Below are 12,780 nucleotides of genomic sequence, written 5' to 3'. Positions count from 1 at the left end.
TCCATCAAATACTTAGAAAAGTACTTGATATACAGTCAACGTTGGCTATTATTTCAAAATACTTTGACTTTCAGAAAGAATTTTTACCCAAATGTTGTGAAATGCTGCTTTCCTAGGACTTAAATGAACACCCACACTTCTGTCTTATATCAGTGAAAACACAAGGATGGAGAAGAAGTTACAGATGTTACCCAAAGATCCTTCTTACGTTGCATAACACTTCCATGGAATATTCTTCTATTTCTGCAATTAAAAAGAAAAGAAATACACTTAATTTGCATGTTTAAAAATTACCAGCAAACTAAAAGAGCCCCTTTGGCAAAAAAAAAATATATATCTTATTAAATTCTTAGGTTGATATAGTCTGCTTGTTTACTTTTGTTGTTGTTGTCTGTGCTTTTGGTGTCATATCCATGAAACCATTGCTAATACCGACATCATGAAGCTTTTCCACTATGTTTTCATTTAGGAATTTTAGTGTCAGGTCTTCAGTTTAAGCCTTTAATCCACTTTGAGCGGTTTTTTGTGGATGGTGTAAGATAAGGGTACAGTTTCATTATTTTACATATGGATATTCAGTTTTTACAACACTATTTGTTGAACAGACTGTCCTTTCCCCATTGAGTGGCCTTGGCACCCTTGTTGAAGGTCATCTGACCAGATACACAAGGGTTCATTTCTGGACTCTCTATTCCATTGATGTATATGTCTGTCTTTATACCAATACCATACTGTATTGATTACTGTAGCCTTGTAATATATTTTGAAACCAAGAAGTATGAGTCCTCCAGCTTTGTTCTTTCTTAAGATTGATTTGACTATTTGTAGTCTTTTGTGGATCCATATGAATTGTAGAATTGTTTTTTCTATTTTTGTAAAAAATGTCATTGGGATTTTGATAGGGATTGCATTGACTCTGTAGATTGCTTTGGGCAGTATGGACATTTTACCAATAATAGCAATTCCAGAAAAGAGAAAGAAAGAAAAACAAAGAAAGCAGAAGAAAAAATTTTCAAAGAAATAATTCAAGAAAATTTCCAAGAACTGAAAGTTAAATGTACCCAGAAAAGTAGACGAAAAAAGACCCATATCATAGCACAATATCATAACATTTTAGAACACAACAGATAAAGATCCTAAAAGTCTCAAGGGTAAGGAAAAAAGGTAACATGGCACTGGAATGCTGTATAGCAACAAGGGAAGCTAGAAAATACTAGGACAAAGGCTTCATAATTTTAAGGGAAAATAATTTGTTACTTAAAATCTACTGCCAAATGATCTGAAATTTATACACAAATGATCTGAAATGTGCATATATGCATTCCAAATCATTGCACTTGGCTTTAGAATTAATGTTATATATCATCTTCGACAACAGTTAACATGTAAATTATGTTTTTGTTTAAAAAAAAAGAGTCATAGTTAGGGTATGACCATAAGTCCCAGTTTGTCCAGGACAGTTTTAGTTTATGTGTTATTATGAATAGTTTCTCTTTTAATAGTGTTGTAGTTGCCTGCTCTGACCTGGGACCAGGGGAAGACAGTGCAGTTGGAGAGCTCAGACAGTCAGAAGGCATGACCAACACCAACAGCTGTAAAACAGCTAACCTACCAGAAGAAGCAGATGACCCTCCATAGCCTTTCATGTCCACTGCTAGTACCCGGAAGCCCGCCTGGGCCAGAGCAGGGATCTAGAAAAGAAACAATTCAGACCCTCTCCAGTGTGGGCTCATCAGTGTTTTGCTGACGCCACCTCTTTGCTTCCTTCTATCTCCCTGTTATTGTAAATGGTTCAATTCAAAGTGCCACATGGCACTACCTGGTGTCCTCACCATGGGGCTGGCATGAGCCCACCTGGCCGCCATGGATGGTCGTAGGGTTTGTGCACTGCACCTAATGCCACGCCTGACAGAGCACCTTTCCTAGCAAAGACCTTGCAGATTTCTATATTCATTACAGAGATTTCCCAGCAGGTGGCATAAAGCATCTTGAGGAAGTATGCTTTTTTTAATCTGCAGAGGTGGCATATAGGCTAGCACAGATCTGAGCTCTGGAGCAATCTCTGGCCCCAACATTTCAGAGATATCGTGGTCATACTTGGGAGATGATGCTCCACGGTAAGGTGTCAGCTTCTTAATGATATTCCAGGCTGGCTCACACCATCTAGACTCTTCTCTCCCCTCACCCTGACTGGGGCGTACTTCCCCCAGTTTCCCTTACCTGATACCTCCAAGAGAACCAGCTCTCTGGAAATCCATGGCAGAGGCATACGGCAGGACCAGAGCCCAGCTCCACAAAATGCAGACACATCCCAGGCTGTAGAAGAGAGAGGTGAGCGGGGAGTGACCTCAGTGCAGGCCGGGGGTAACCAGGCACCTCTTCGGCAGATCGCCCCGGGCCATTTCAATACGTTGCCAGATCGCGCCTGACCCAGCTTTCTCAGCTAAAAACCCACCAATGTTAGAAGAAAATGTCTGAGAAGAGACAAGTGATCAAACTGTGCAATAAAAACAGGCAGTTTCACTGGAACAAGAAGAGCCTGAAAAGAAGATCATAATGTTGGAAAACAAAACAACTTGGCCTTCCTCCCCAAAGGGCCCTCATCCTGTCAGAGTTTCTGCTGTCATTTGACGTGTTTTCCATATTTTAAACTGGGGGCTGGTTTTGTACAGGGCATGGTATTCACATGACAGTGCAGAATACCATGACTATTTCATTAAAAGCTGTTTATCTCTTGAACCTGAATATTTTTTCCAGCTTTGCTATACTTCCGGTCCTTTGTGGGCTACATGGGTATGGCCAAGACTGTCGGGGCTCAATATCCACCTTCTTCTCTTCTCCTTGGTTCCTGCTGGTATTTTCCAGGCCTCCCCCAACCGTCCTGCAGTGGGTGTGGCCGTGTGACTGGCCAGTGGCATATGAGCAGAAGAAATGTGTGTTCCATCTGGGCCGTAAACCACCCGCGCACCTGGTTCTCCCTCTCTTTTCCTATCTGCACCTGAACTGGGCCTTGAGGAAGGAAGAGCCTGCAGAAAGAAGGAGCCTGGGTGCTTGAATGACTGTGAGGAGAGAGCCTACTCCCAACCCACATGGGATTGTGCTGCAAGCCAGAAACAAACTTGGAGTCAAGCCACTGAAAGTGTGGGGCTGTTTGTTACAGCCCTGAGCCTACTCGGTGACTACTACAGGGGGGTCTAAGCCAAAGAACTAAAGCAATATATAGTCAAAGTACCCCCTATTTCCCCCCAAAAGTACTTTATCTCTAACTTTCTAGTGGAAACGAATGAGAAAAATAAGCTTCACTTTATAGAAATCCACTTGGAGCAACTCTATTTCGCTGCATCTCACACTACACCAAGCTGGCGTTCCAAACCGGAAGTTTCATTCACAATTCCCAACGAGCTATTTTGCTCAAGAAAACGTCGGGCTGACATTTCACAAACCCTTTCTTGGACTACAGTCTTTTTTTTAAAATCAGAATATGTTCTCTAGTCTTCCCTTTAGTACTTGGCAAAAGGAGGGACTTGAACTTTATTTATTTATTTATTTTTTGCGGTACGTGGGCCTCTCACTGCTGTGGCCTCTCCCGCCGCATAGCACAGGCTCCAGATGCGCAGGCTCAGCGGCCATGGCTCACGGGCCCAGCCGCTCTGCGGCATGTGGGATCTTCCCGGACCAGAGCACGAACCCGTGTCCCCTGCATCGGCAGGTGGACTCTCAACCACTGCGCCACCTGGGAAGCCTGGACTTGAACTTTAAATTCTATGCTCCTTTATACTGAAAATTGTGATAGTTCTGATGTCCAATCAAATGATCCTAATCCACCTCCATCCTCAATGGATCTTAACTAGAAGGCTCGCGCGTGCTGCTACATACTTGATTCAGCTGAGTAGCTCAGCAAACACATGCACTTTCCCATCCTTTGAACGGTGTGTTCTAAAATTGCCATTAAGCCAGAAAACAGAAAAGATCTATTATCAACGTATTTTGAGTTGCATTAGCATCAAGGTAATATAGCACTCTCAGAGCCTGGGCTCCTCAGAGGCCACTGCCGCAGCCCTTTAGTTTTGGGGTGAGGGCATAGGAAGTGGTTAGGCAGCTCTGATCACACTCCTTCAAGGTCAAATGGGGAATCTACTAAACTGGCTGGATATGCAAGCATCAGGAGGATTATGAGAGTAACCCTGTCTGTAGAGTTGGAGATGCGGGGTCACAGCCCAGACAGACCCCAGCCCCAGGCAAAGAGCCCCTTACTCGGCATCAGTATTAGAGACGAGGTCTGAAGGGAGCTTGTGAAACCTTATGAAACCAGTCCAGGAGCACCCAGGGTTATAAGAGCAGCCACATTGACCAGAAAAGACCTTTCTCGCTATCCAAATCCCACTCATCCTCTGATGCTCACTTCACCACTGAAATCTCATCCCCCGCAATTACAGTCACTTTCTCCACCCCCTACAGAGCCCATTCTGAGCGCTTGAGCCACTGCCTTTAGGGTCGCATCCTGTGATGTAACTGTAGGGAATGTTACCTCGGCAGAATGCAGACCATACAATCCTTGAGGTCACAGAAGACCTCCATTGATCTAGGTATTTCTCTCTGTGCCTAGCAAATAGCAAATGCTCACTGAACATCCGTGGGGCTCTCCTCCAGGGCAGCAGGTCCTCCCCAGGTCCCAGACCTGCACAGCTCAGGATACCAGCTCTCTTCTTTATGAAGCACGAGATACTACCCCCTGTGATCAACATGGGGTATTTCAATTAATCCTTACAAGAACATTGAGGGGAGGTATTATCGCCATCTCATTATAAAGCTGTGTACACTGGGGTCCAGAATGATAAGAAATGTGCCCACATTTGCCAACTTAGTAAGTGCCAAAGCCAGGATTCAAACTGGTTCCATCCGGCTCCAAAGCAACTGTTGAGTTTTGTTTTGCTTGTGAGCTAACCCGTAGCTTTGGGTCCTGTCATAGTTAAATGGCCACAGTGACAAATGAAGAAAGATCCCAAAGTGAACCTGAAAAGATGTTTTAAAGCCCTGCTCTGTATCCCAGCTGGGTCAGGAGTCAGGGCCCCTCTGCACGTGGCCTTGGTCTTGCTGCAGCCCTGACCGCTGGGCTAATGACTGGCCATTTCCCTCTCTGTATCTGGTGCCTCCCTGCATCCTTCCTGTCTGGCCCGTGCCTGACACAAAGGAAGGGCCGATGATACCCGCTGGATGAAATAATGAAATAAAGTGCCAGACACGCAGGCTGTGGGGACGGAGCAAGGCCCCACGTGGCCTGTTGTTCTGTGGGAGTCTGACCACATTGGTCCACGTCTGCTACTGATTTTTTTTTTTAGCTTTTTAAATTTTTATTTATTTATTTTATTTTTGGCTGTGTTGGGTCTTCGTTTCTGTGCGAGGGCTTTCTCTAGTTGTGGCAAGCGGGGGCCACTCTTCATCGCGGTGCGCGGGGCCTCTCACTGTCGCGGCCTCTCTTGTTGCGGAGCACAGGCTCCAGACGCAGGCTCAGTAGTTGTGGCTCACGGGCTTAGTTGCCCCACGGCATGTGGGATCTTCCCAGACCAGGGCCCGAACCCGTGTCCCTGCATCGGCAGGCGGATTCTCAACCACTGCACCACCAGGGAAGCCCTGCTATTGATTTTTGAGGAATCATACTTGTGGCAGATACCATTTCCATATACATGGTGGATGTGTAGCTACCCTTGAGATTTCACAAACATCTCACAAGTCGTTTTAGGGGGGCTGGTTAGAGAGACTCAGCCGCTGGTGAGAGAGTGCTGACTCACCTTTATGGGCACGTACCCATGGCTCACGGTGCTTGGATCGCAGGGGATTGGTCGGGGGGCTGCAGTTTGGAGAAGCTGAAAGTAAGAGAGACACAGTGAGGGAGATGGCTCTGCTTCCTTCCACAAGAAGGCCTCAGAGTGAGTTCACAAAACTCCATAAGACAGCCCCTGGGTCACCTTTGCCATGGCTTCCTGAGTCCTATGGGTGACTGACTAACCCAGCCCCCTCTCCTCTAGGGTCAGTGGAGTCCGGTGACTGAGTTCTGGCCAACAGGATGCAGACAAAGAGCATGGCCTATGCAACTAGAGATGATCATACTAAGTGAAGTAAGTCAGAAAGAGAAAGACAAATACCATATGTATGATATCACTTATACGTGGAATCTAAAATATGGCACAAATGAACCTACCTACAAAACAGAAACAGACTCACAGACATAGAGAACAACCTTGTGGTTACCAAGGGGGAGGCGGGGAGGGAGAGGAATGGATTGGGAATTTGGGGTTAGTAGATGCAAACTATTACATTTAGAATGGATAAACAAAAAGGTCCTATTGTATGGCACAGGGAATGATATTCAATATCCTGTGATAAATCATAATGGAAAAGAATATAAAAAATGCATTAAAATAAAATTTAAAAAAGAAGAGCATGGCCTGACCACCAGAGCTGTGAAAATCCCTACGTGATTCTCTATATTCTTTTCCCCCTTTTCATCTGGTGTTCAGCGTGACCTCGGAAACCACCAGTAGAAGACAGGGGTTCTCCATCAACCTGGGTCCTAGAATGGCTGTGAGGCAAGCCCCTGGCCACCACCCACTGAATTTCACATCTGTGAGGAATAAACACCACTTGCTCCCAAACCCAGAGATTTTGGACTTTAATGAATATAATTCTTCTCTAGGGCAGTTCCTCAAGTGGTCACCCAGGCTCATGCTGGACACAGCCAGGAATGCCAAGTTCACAGAGCAGTCATCCCATCTTTACATGACCCTGTTGAAGGGTTTCTTCTTCAAGTTGGCCAAAATCGAACTCTCCAGGCCATGTATGGGTCAGCTCGGGTAGCCACAACACAGACTGAGGTGCTTAAACAACAGACATTTATTTTCTCACAGTTCTGGAAGCTGGAAGTCCAAGAAGGTGTTGGCAGGGCTGGTTCTTCCTGAGGCCTCTCTCCTTGACTTGTAGACGGCCGTCTTCTCCCTGTATCCTCACATGGCCTTCCCTCTGTGTGTGTCTGTGTCTTAATCTCCTCTTCTTATAGGGACACCAGTCTTAATGGATTAGGGCCCATCCTTATGACCTCATTTTACCTTAAATACCTCTTTAAAGATCCAATCTCCAAATACAGTCACATTGTGAGGTCCTGGGGGTGAGGGCTTCAGCGTATGGATTTGGTGGGGGGGACGCAATTCAGCTGGTGAAAGCCTTCTGTCCTCTGGAGCCCCAGGGGGGTCAGGTTACCCATCTTTGTCCATCTCGGTAAATAGGAAAATTCCTGAGCAAAGATCCTTAAGAAGCTTCCGTAATGTATTGGCGTCGGTTTCCTTGAGACAGAAATGACAAAGGACAGGATGCTGAGCACATATAAGTGGGCCTTTTGTGAACAGCATCATGTTGGTGACTCCCACCGTTTGGCTTCTCATCTTTAGTCCTAAAGGTGAGACCTAAGGAAGAAGCCGTTCTCTTCCGCTACCCGGTTTTCTGCCCTCTAAAATGGGGAGGAGTAGACTATGGAATTCACCTACTTCGAAACACGGAAGCGTCTGCCTGGGCATCCTCAGAGGTTGAGATAGGTGGGCGCCCACCTCTGTGGTGTCTGGAGAGGACCCAGGGTGTGGCCCGTGGGGATGGGCAGCTGGGTGCCTCTGATGGCAGTGAAGGAGCCCAGACACCCACCAGGGCCAGCGTCCCCTGGGGTCCTTTATCTGATGTGTCCCCGACTTCCTAGGTCACACACCAGGGGATGTCCCATTGGTTCCAGAGGTGGGGAGGGTGCGGGTTTCCTACTCTAATGATTCCGCCATGTGTTTGTCCAGTTTATAAAGCCCATTCATGACTGATTCCCAGAGCTTTCCTGAGAGACAAGAGGCGCTTCTCCTCTGTTTAAAAAGAAATGATTATCATTTTTCCTTATACCTTCCCCATACCCCTGAGGAAAAGATAGCTGGGACAATGGCTCACTTTCCCAATTTTACAGGACACGTGTCTGTGGCTCAGAGGTAATGAGGGGAGGAACCTGGTAAGTGGAACCAGAAAGAAGATGCTCCGATTCCAAGTCTGGATGCTTTCTTCTCTGCTGCACAAGACCTCCAGGCTTGCAGAAGGACAAATCAAGCTTGGGTGACATGCTCTAAGGTTGCAGAGTCATTAGATATACGTTTTAATTTATTTGTTAAAGACAAAAAGTCAGCTGTTCCTGTTATGGGGGCAACACTGTGTGCCCTCCAAATGCGTCTGCTGAAGGCCTAACCCCCAGAACCTCAGAATTTGACTCATATTTGGAGGTAAGGTCTTTAAAGAGGTGATGAACCTTAAATGAGGCCCCTGTAGTGGACCCACTGGAGACAGAATCCAATCTGACTGGTGTGTTTACAAGAAGAGACACATACAGGGGAAGGCCGTGTGAAGACACAACGAGAAGGCTTCAGAAGAAACCAACCCTTAACAACTTGCTCTTAGACTTCTAGACTCCTAGACAGATTGCTGTCTCAGCCACCAAGTCTGTGCTACTTTCTGGCAGCCGTACGAAGCTCATATAGTTCCCTTTGAAAAAACAGTGGGACGCCTTTTACGTCAATCAAGCGTATGGGCTCCCGCATCTCCTTTCCCATCACACTGACACGTGCAAAGCATGGCCGACAAAAGCCCAGACTCAGTGGGATCAGTGATCTTAGGTAAAATTACAAGAACAAAAGGTGCCTCAGCTCTGGCAGAGCAGGCTAATCCCACCATCCCCCAGGGGCATTATTATGGGCATCCCAGCCTCCCGGGCTCACGACAGGTTTACTTAGGAGCCTCCCCTCTGGCTGCCAAGAGGTGTGACCCAGGTGGTGCTAAACCACTACACCTGAGTGCAAGCAGCATGACCAGGCAGAGCAGAGAAGGACTGGGGTCCCCCCACACACCCCAGGGGCAAACCCAGCAGCTACATTCTCAGTATTTCCTCTGAATGGGTGGCTTTGAAGGCCCCACTCTAGTCTTGGTCCCCTGAGTCTGACCAGTATAGATTCTTTTTTTTTTAAATTAGTTTCTGCTTTATAACAAAGTGAATCAGTTATACATACACATATGTTCCCATATCCCTTCCCTCTTGCGTCTCCCTCCCTCCAACCCTCCCTATCCCAGCCCTCCAGGCGGTCACAAAGCACCAAGCTGATCTCCCTGTGCTATGCGGCTGCTTCCCACTAGCTATCTACCTTACGTTTGGTAGTGTATATATGTCCAAGCCTCTCTCTCACTTTGTCACAGCTTACCCTTCCCTCTCCCCATATCCTCAAGTCTATTCTCTAGTAGGTCTGTGTCTTTATTTCTGTCTTACCCCTAGGTTCTTCATGACATTTTTTTTCCTTAAATTCCATATGTATGTGTTAGCATACGGTATTTGTCTTTCTCTTTCTGACTTACTTCACTCTGTATGACAGACTCTAGGTATAGATTCTTGCTCTCAGAGTGTCCTTTCCCTGTTCACTGCAGAGAAGGAAACAGGAAGTTCTTCGTGGACGTCACGTTGATTGCACAAAGGGTGACAGTCTCCCACCGAGGAGCTCCCTACTGGGAACCACACCGGGAGCAGCGAATGCCCTCACCTGTTTTGTCGCTTGCGTACCTAAACACAGATGAGCGGCAGGAAATCTGCCTCAGCGCGGACAGAAAGTTACCTGCACCCCGGTTACTTTCTCCAGCTCCCTCAGGGCAGTGTCAGTGTCACGGACGAGGATGGTGACCATCCCCAGGTCACGGGCCGGCTTCAGATTAACCCCGAAGTCATCCAAGAAAACCACCTGAATGCAAAGAGCATGGACACTAGCATCACTTCTACCAAAGCAAAACTCATGCACAAGGGCCACCGGCCAGAAACACGTTAAAGTGAGAACAGTGGTTGAGATTAAGAATTAGTAGTCTCACAATAAGATGGATTGATTAGAGATTAAGAATTATTTTTTTCTCTCCATGTAACTGCTTACTCTTAAAATTAAAAACATTTAATTACGTAAGCATAAACACACAGATAGGTACACATGTTCCCTGAATTCTGAAACTGTAAAAAGATTAAAGAAGAATATAAACTTATCAGGATGACATTAAAATTCATCTAGGAAAATGTATGAATAGACCCCCCAAAAAATGTCTGGAAAAGAACTATAATAAAGTGAGATAAAAAAACAGAGAGTCGAGGAATAGACTCATATACAAGTGAAAATTTAGTTTCTAATAGAAGTGTCATGCACAATTGGTGAGGAAAAAGATTATTTAAAAGACTATTTAATTATTTCAACAGTTTTGGGGAAAAAGTGGGTCCTTCCTTCCCTTATTCCCCAAATAAATTCTGAATAGATCAAAGATTTAAATGTCAAAAGAAATGATCCTTAAAGAAAAAAGAAAATCCTTAAAGTTGTCAAAGAAAGCATGGGGCAGTTATTTATAAACTTGGATTAGGGCAGGCCTGGATGTCTAAGCAGCTCATCCAACCTAAAAGCCATCAATGAAAAGACATTTATTTATATGCATACTAAAATTTAGAGCACTGTTATAATGCTTAATCTGGGGGCTGAGAAGAGCAGAAGCAAAGTTTGAGAAGGAAAGAGTTCTGGGATTGAACAGGTAAGGATTTCCCTCTGACCAGCTTGTGGGTGAAGCAGGGTTAACAAGAAAGGGTCAGAAATGCCAGAGAAATGAATTTCATCTTGGTCCAAAGGCCTTTTTGGAGATTGGAGTAGGGAAACACAACAAAAACAACATTTTAGACTAGATAACCTAGAGACGGCATGAAGACAGAATTTAGGGGTGCGGGGATACCCTACAAGGAGATTCCTGCAGTATTGGAGCCCATTCCTGCCCAGCTTTTGGTGGGGTGACCCTGACTAGCCTGTGTCTTGGGAAAGTCTCCCAGGGTCTACGTTTCTTTTAGGTAAACTGAGGCAGCTCGTCTGGCAGCTTTCGACAATACCTGTTTTAACCAAGGTCCTGTAAGAGCCACGGAGAGGAGCCAGATGCCCACCTCCGGTAGAACTTTCTAGGTTGAAGGGGTGGGTAAAAGCCCTCCAGAAGTCCTGGCCTGGGAGAAGTGGCACCTGCCACTGGACATAGGACCACCCTGCCAGGTCCCAGGTGTCCCCCATCTGTTCACGCCTCCTCAATTTTCCTTGACTGCAGTATCTCTAGAACATTCGTTTCCACCGAAAGGCAGTGTCTAGGTACCTCATTGGGGCTGGCCTTCAAGACATCCAGCACGAACTTGTAGATCTGAGGGTCAGGCTTGGCCATTCCGATCCTGCATGACTCAATCAGGAAATCGAAGTGCGGCCTGAGCTCACACATCATCTGGGCCAGGCTGCCTCTCTGGGTGCTGTCATCCAGCCAGACGTTGGTGAGGATACAGGTTGTAAATCCTGAGTGAGAAGGTACCAGTGAATAGACCAGCTATAGAACTTTGCTCTGAGAAGCTCCGGGTAGCCCACAGGGGGCCCCAAGATGGGGCCAGGCGGGGTTCTGCTCACTTACATCAATCTCCTGATGTCTGGCTTCTAAACTGACGAGTTAGAAAAGCACCATCATTACCCATAAGCCCCTCCCAGCGCAGACGCTAGAGCCCCTAACGGTGTGCGCCAAGGGCTTTCAGATGGAAACACTACATCCCTTCATTTCTTGCAATCGTAGAGCAAGAAGTTGTGACATTCGTCAGCTCATTTGATCAGAGTTTTGACATTCATCAGCCCATTCGATCCTCACACCTTTGGGGCAGGCAGGGCAGATCTTACCATCCCACTTTTACCAACAGGAAAGTGGAAGCTCAGACAAATTATAAGCTGCCCAGAGCCGCAGAGTGCGGGCAGAGCTGAGGCAGGCCCTGAATCCCACCTTTGGACCGCCACTCAAACCCTCCTCTCAGTCTACATTACTGTAAACTCTGCTGGACCACGCTTCAAAACACCTGCCTTGGCAGAGGTGGTGTTCCCATTTCAAAACTAGAGAAATGTAAACAGAGACAGCATTATCCCCTGTCTAACCAGACAGGACAAGAACCAGGAGATGCTGGAAACAAGACAAGGAGAAGTCAGTGGACAGACCCTTTCCATGTAATATGAGTGGGAAATATGGACCCGTATTTGGACATAGGGATGTCCAAATACATGGACATAGGGATGTCTCAGCCACAACCAGGTAAGGCTGCTGATAAGTGGGTAGGATGACCTCAAATATGCCTGTGACGAAGAGCTGGGCTCTGCCACTAAATAAATGCCTAGTCAAGGAAAATCAACTGAAGGAATTACTAATACATGTGAGTATAAATGTGCCTGTCATTGAATTCAATGCACATTTAGATGTATTCTGACCTGACCCTCCCAAGGGTTCTGGTGTGGTTGGGTCAGAGAATGGCCAGTATCAGATCCTTACCCTTCTTTTTGAGAGTGAGAGCTGCCTGAAGCATGGGGTCGTTGACCTTTCTTGCTGCAAGCGCCTTGCCAAAGATCTGATTTATAGAGAAATTCTCAGGAAGACAGATTCCAGAGTCCTCAGAACATTTCCTGCAGTTTTCTTCCATGAATGGCATCCACTGTGAAAGTGAATTGATGAGGGATTGTCAACTGGTGAAACCACTTGGAAAAGCTTTGGGCAGCATTTACTGAATCTGAACACATGCATTCCCTGTGATCCAGCAATTCCACTCCTGGACACATACCCAGTGGAAATGTCTACATATGTTCACCAAAAGACATGTACAAAAATGTTCATAGCAGCACTTTTCCTAAGAACTGCAAACTAGAA

The 12,780-nt window shown here is 46.1% G+C and overlaps 1 protein-coding gene across 1 annotated transcript in view; it reads right to left on the bottom strand.

Moving 5' to 3' along the window:
- EPHX2 (epoxide hydrolase 2) overlaps positions 1–12,780 on the bottom strand; it is a gene marked incomplete at its 3' end in the record, with an annotated part of 58,997 nt that overhangs the window by 30,681 nt on the left and 15,536 nt on the right. Inside the window, exons 3-9 of the mRNA XM_079706963.1 lie at positions 12,409–12,568; positions 11,212–11,402; positions 9,672–9,794; positions 5,790–5,864; positions 2,221–2,316; positions 1,613–1,691; positions 209–243 (exon numbers count right to left, since the gene is read on the bottom strand). Of these exons, the coding sequence (XP_079563089.1) occupies positions 209–243; positions 1,613–1,691; positions 2,221–2,316; positions 5,790–5,864; positions 9,672–9,794; positions 11,212–11,402; positions 12,409–12,568 (759 nt within the window). The remainder of the gene's footprint in view (positions 1–208; positions 244–1,612; positions 1,692–2,220; positions 2,317–5,789; positions 5,865–9,671; positions 9,795–11,211; positions 11,403–12,408; positions 12,569–12,780) is intronic.

Source organism: Hyperoodon ampullatus (assembly GCF_949752795.1).
Source record: "Hyperoodon ampullatus genome assembly, chromosome: 6".
NCBI lineage: Eukaryota > Metazoa > Chordata > Mammalia > Artiodactyla > Ziphiidae > Hyperoodon > Hyperoodon ampullatus.
Note: the sequence above shows the minus strand (reverse complement) of the source record. Positions and strands in the feature narration are given on the sequence as shown.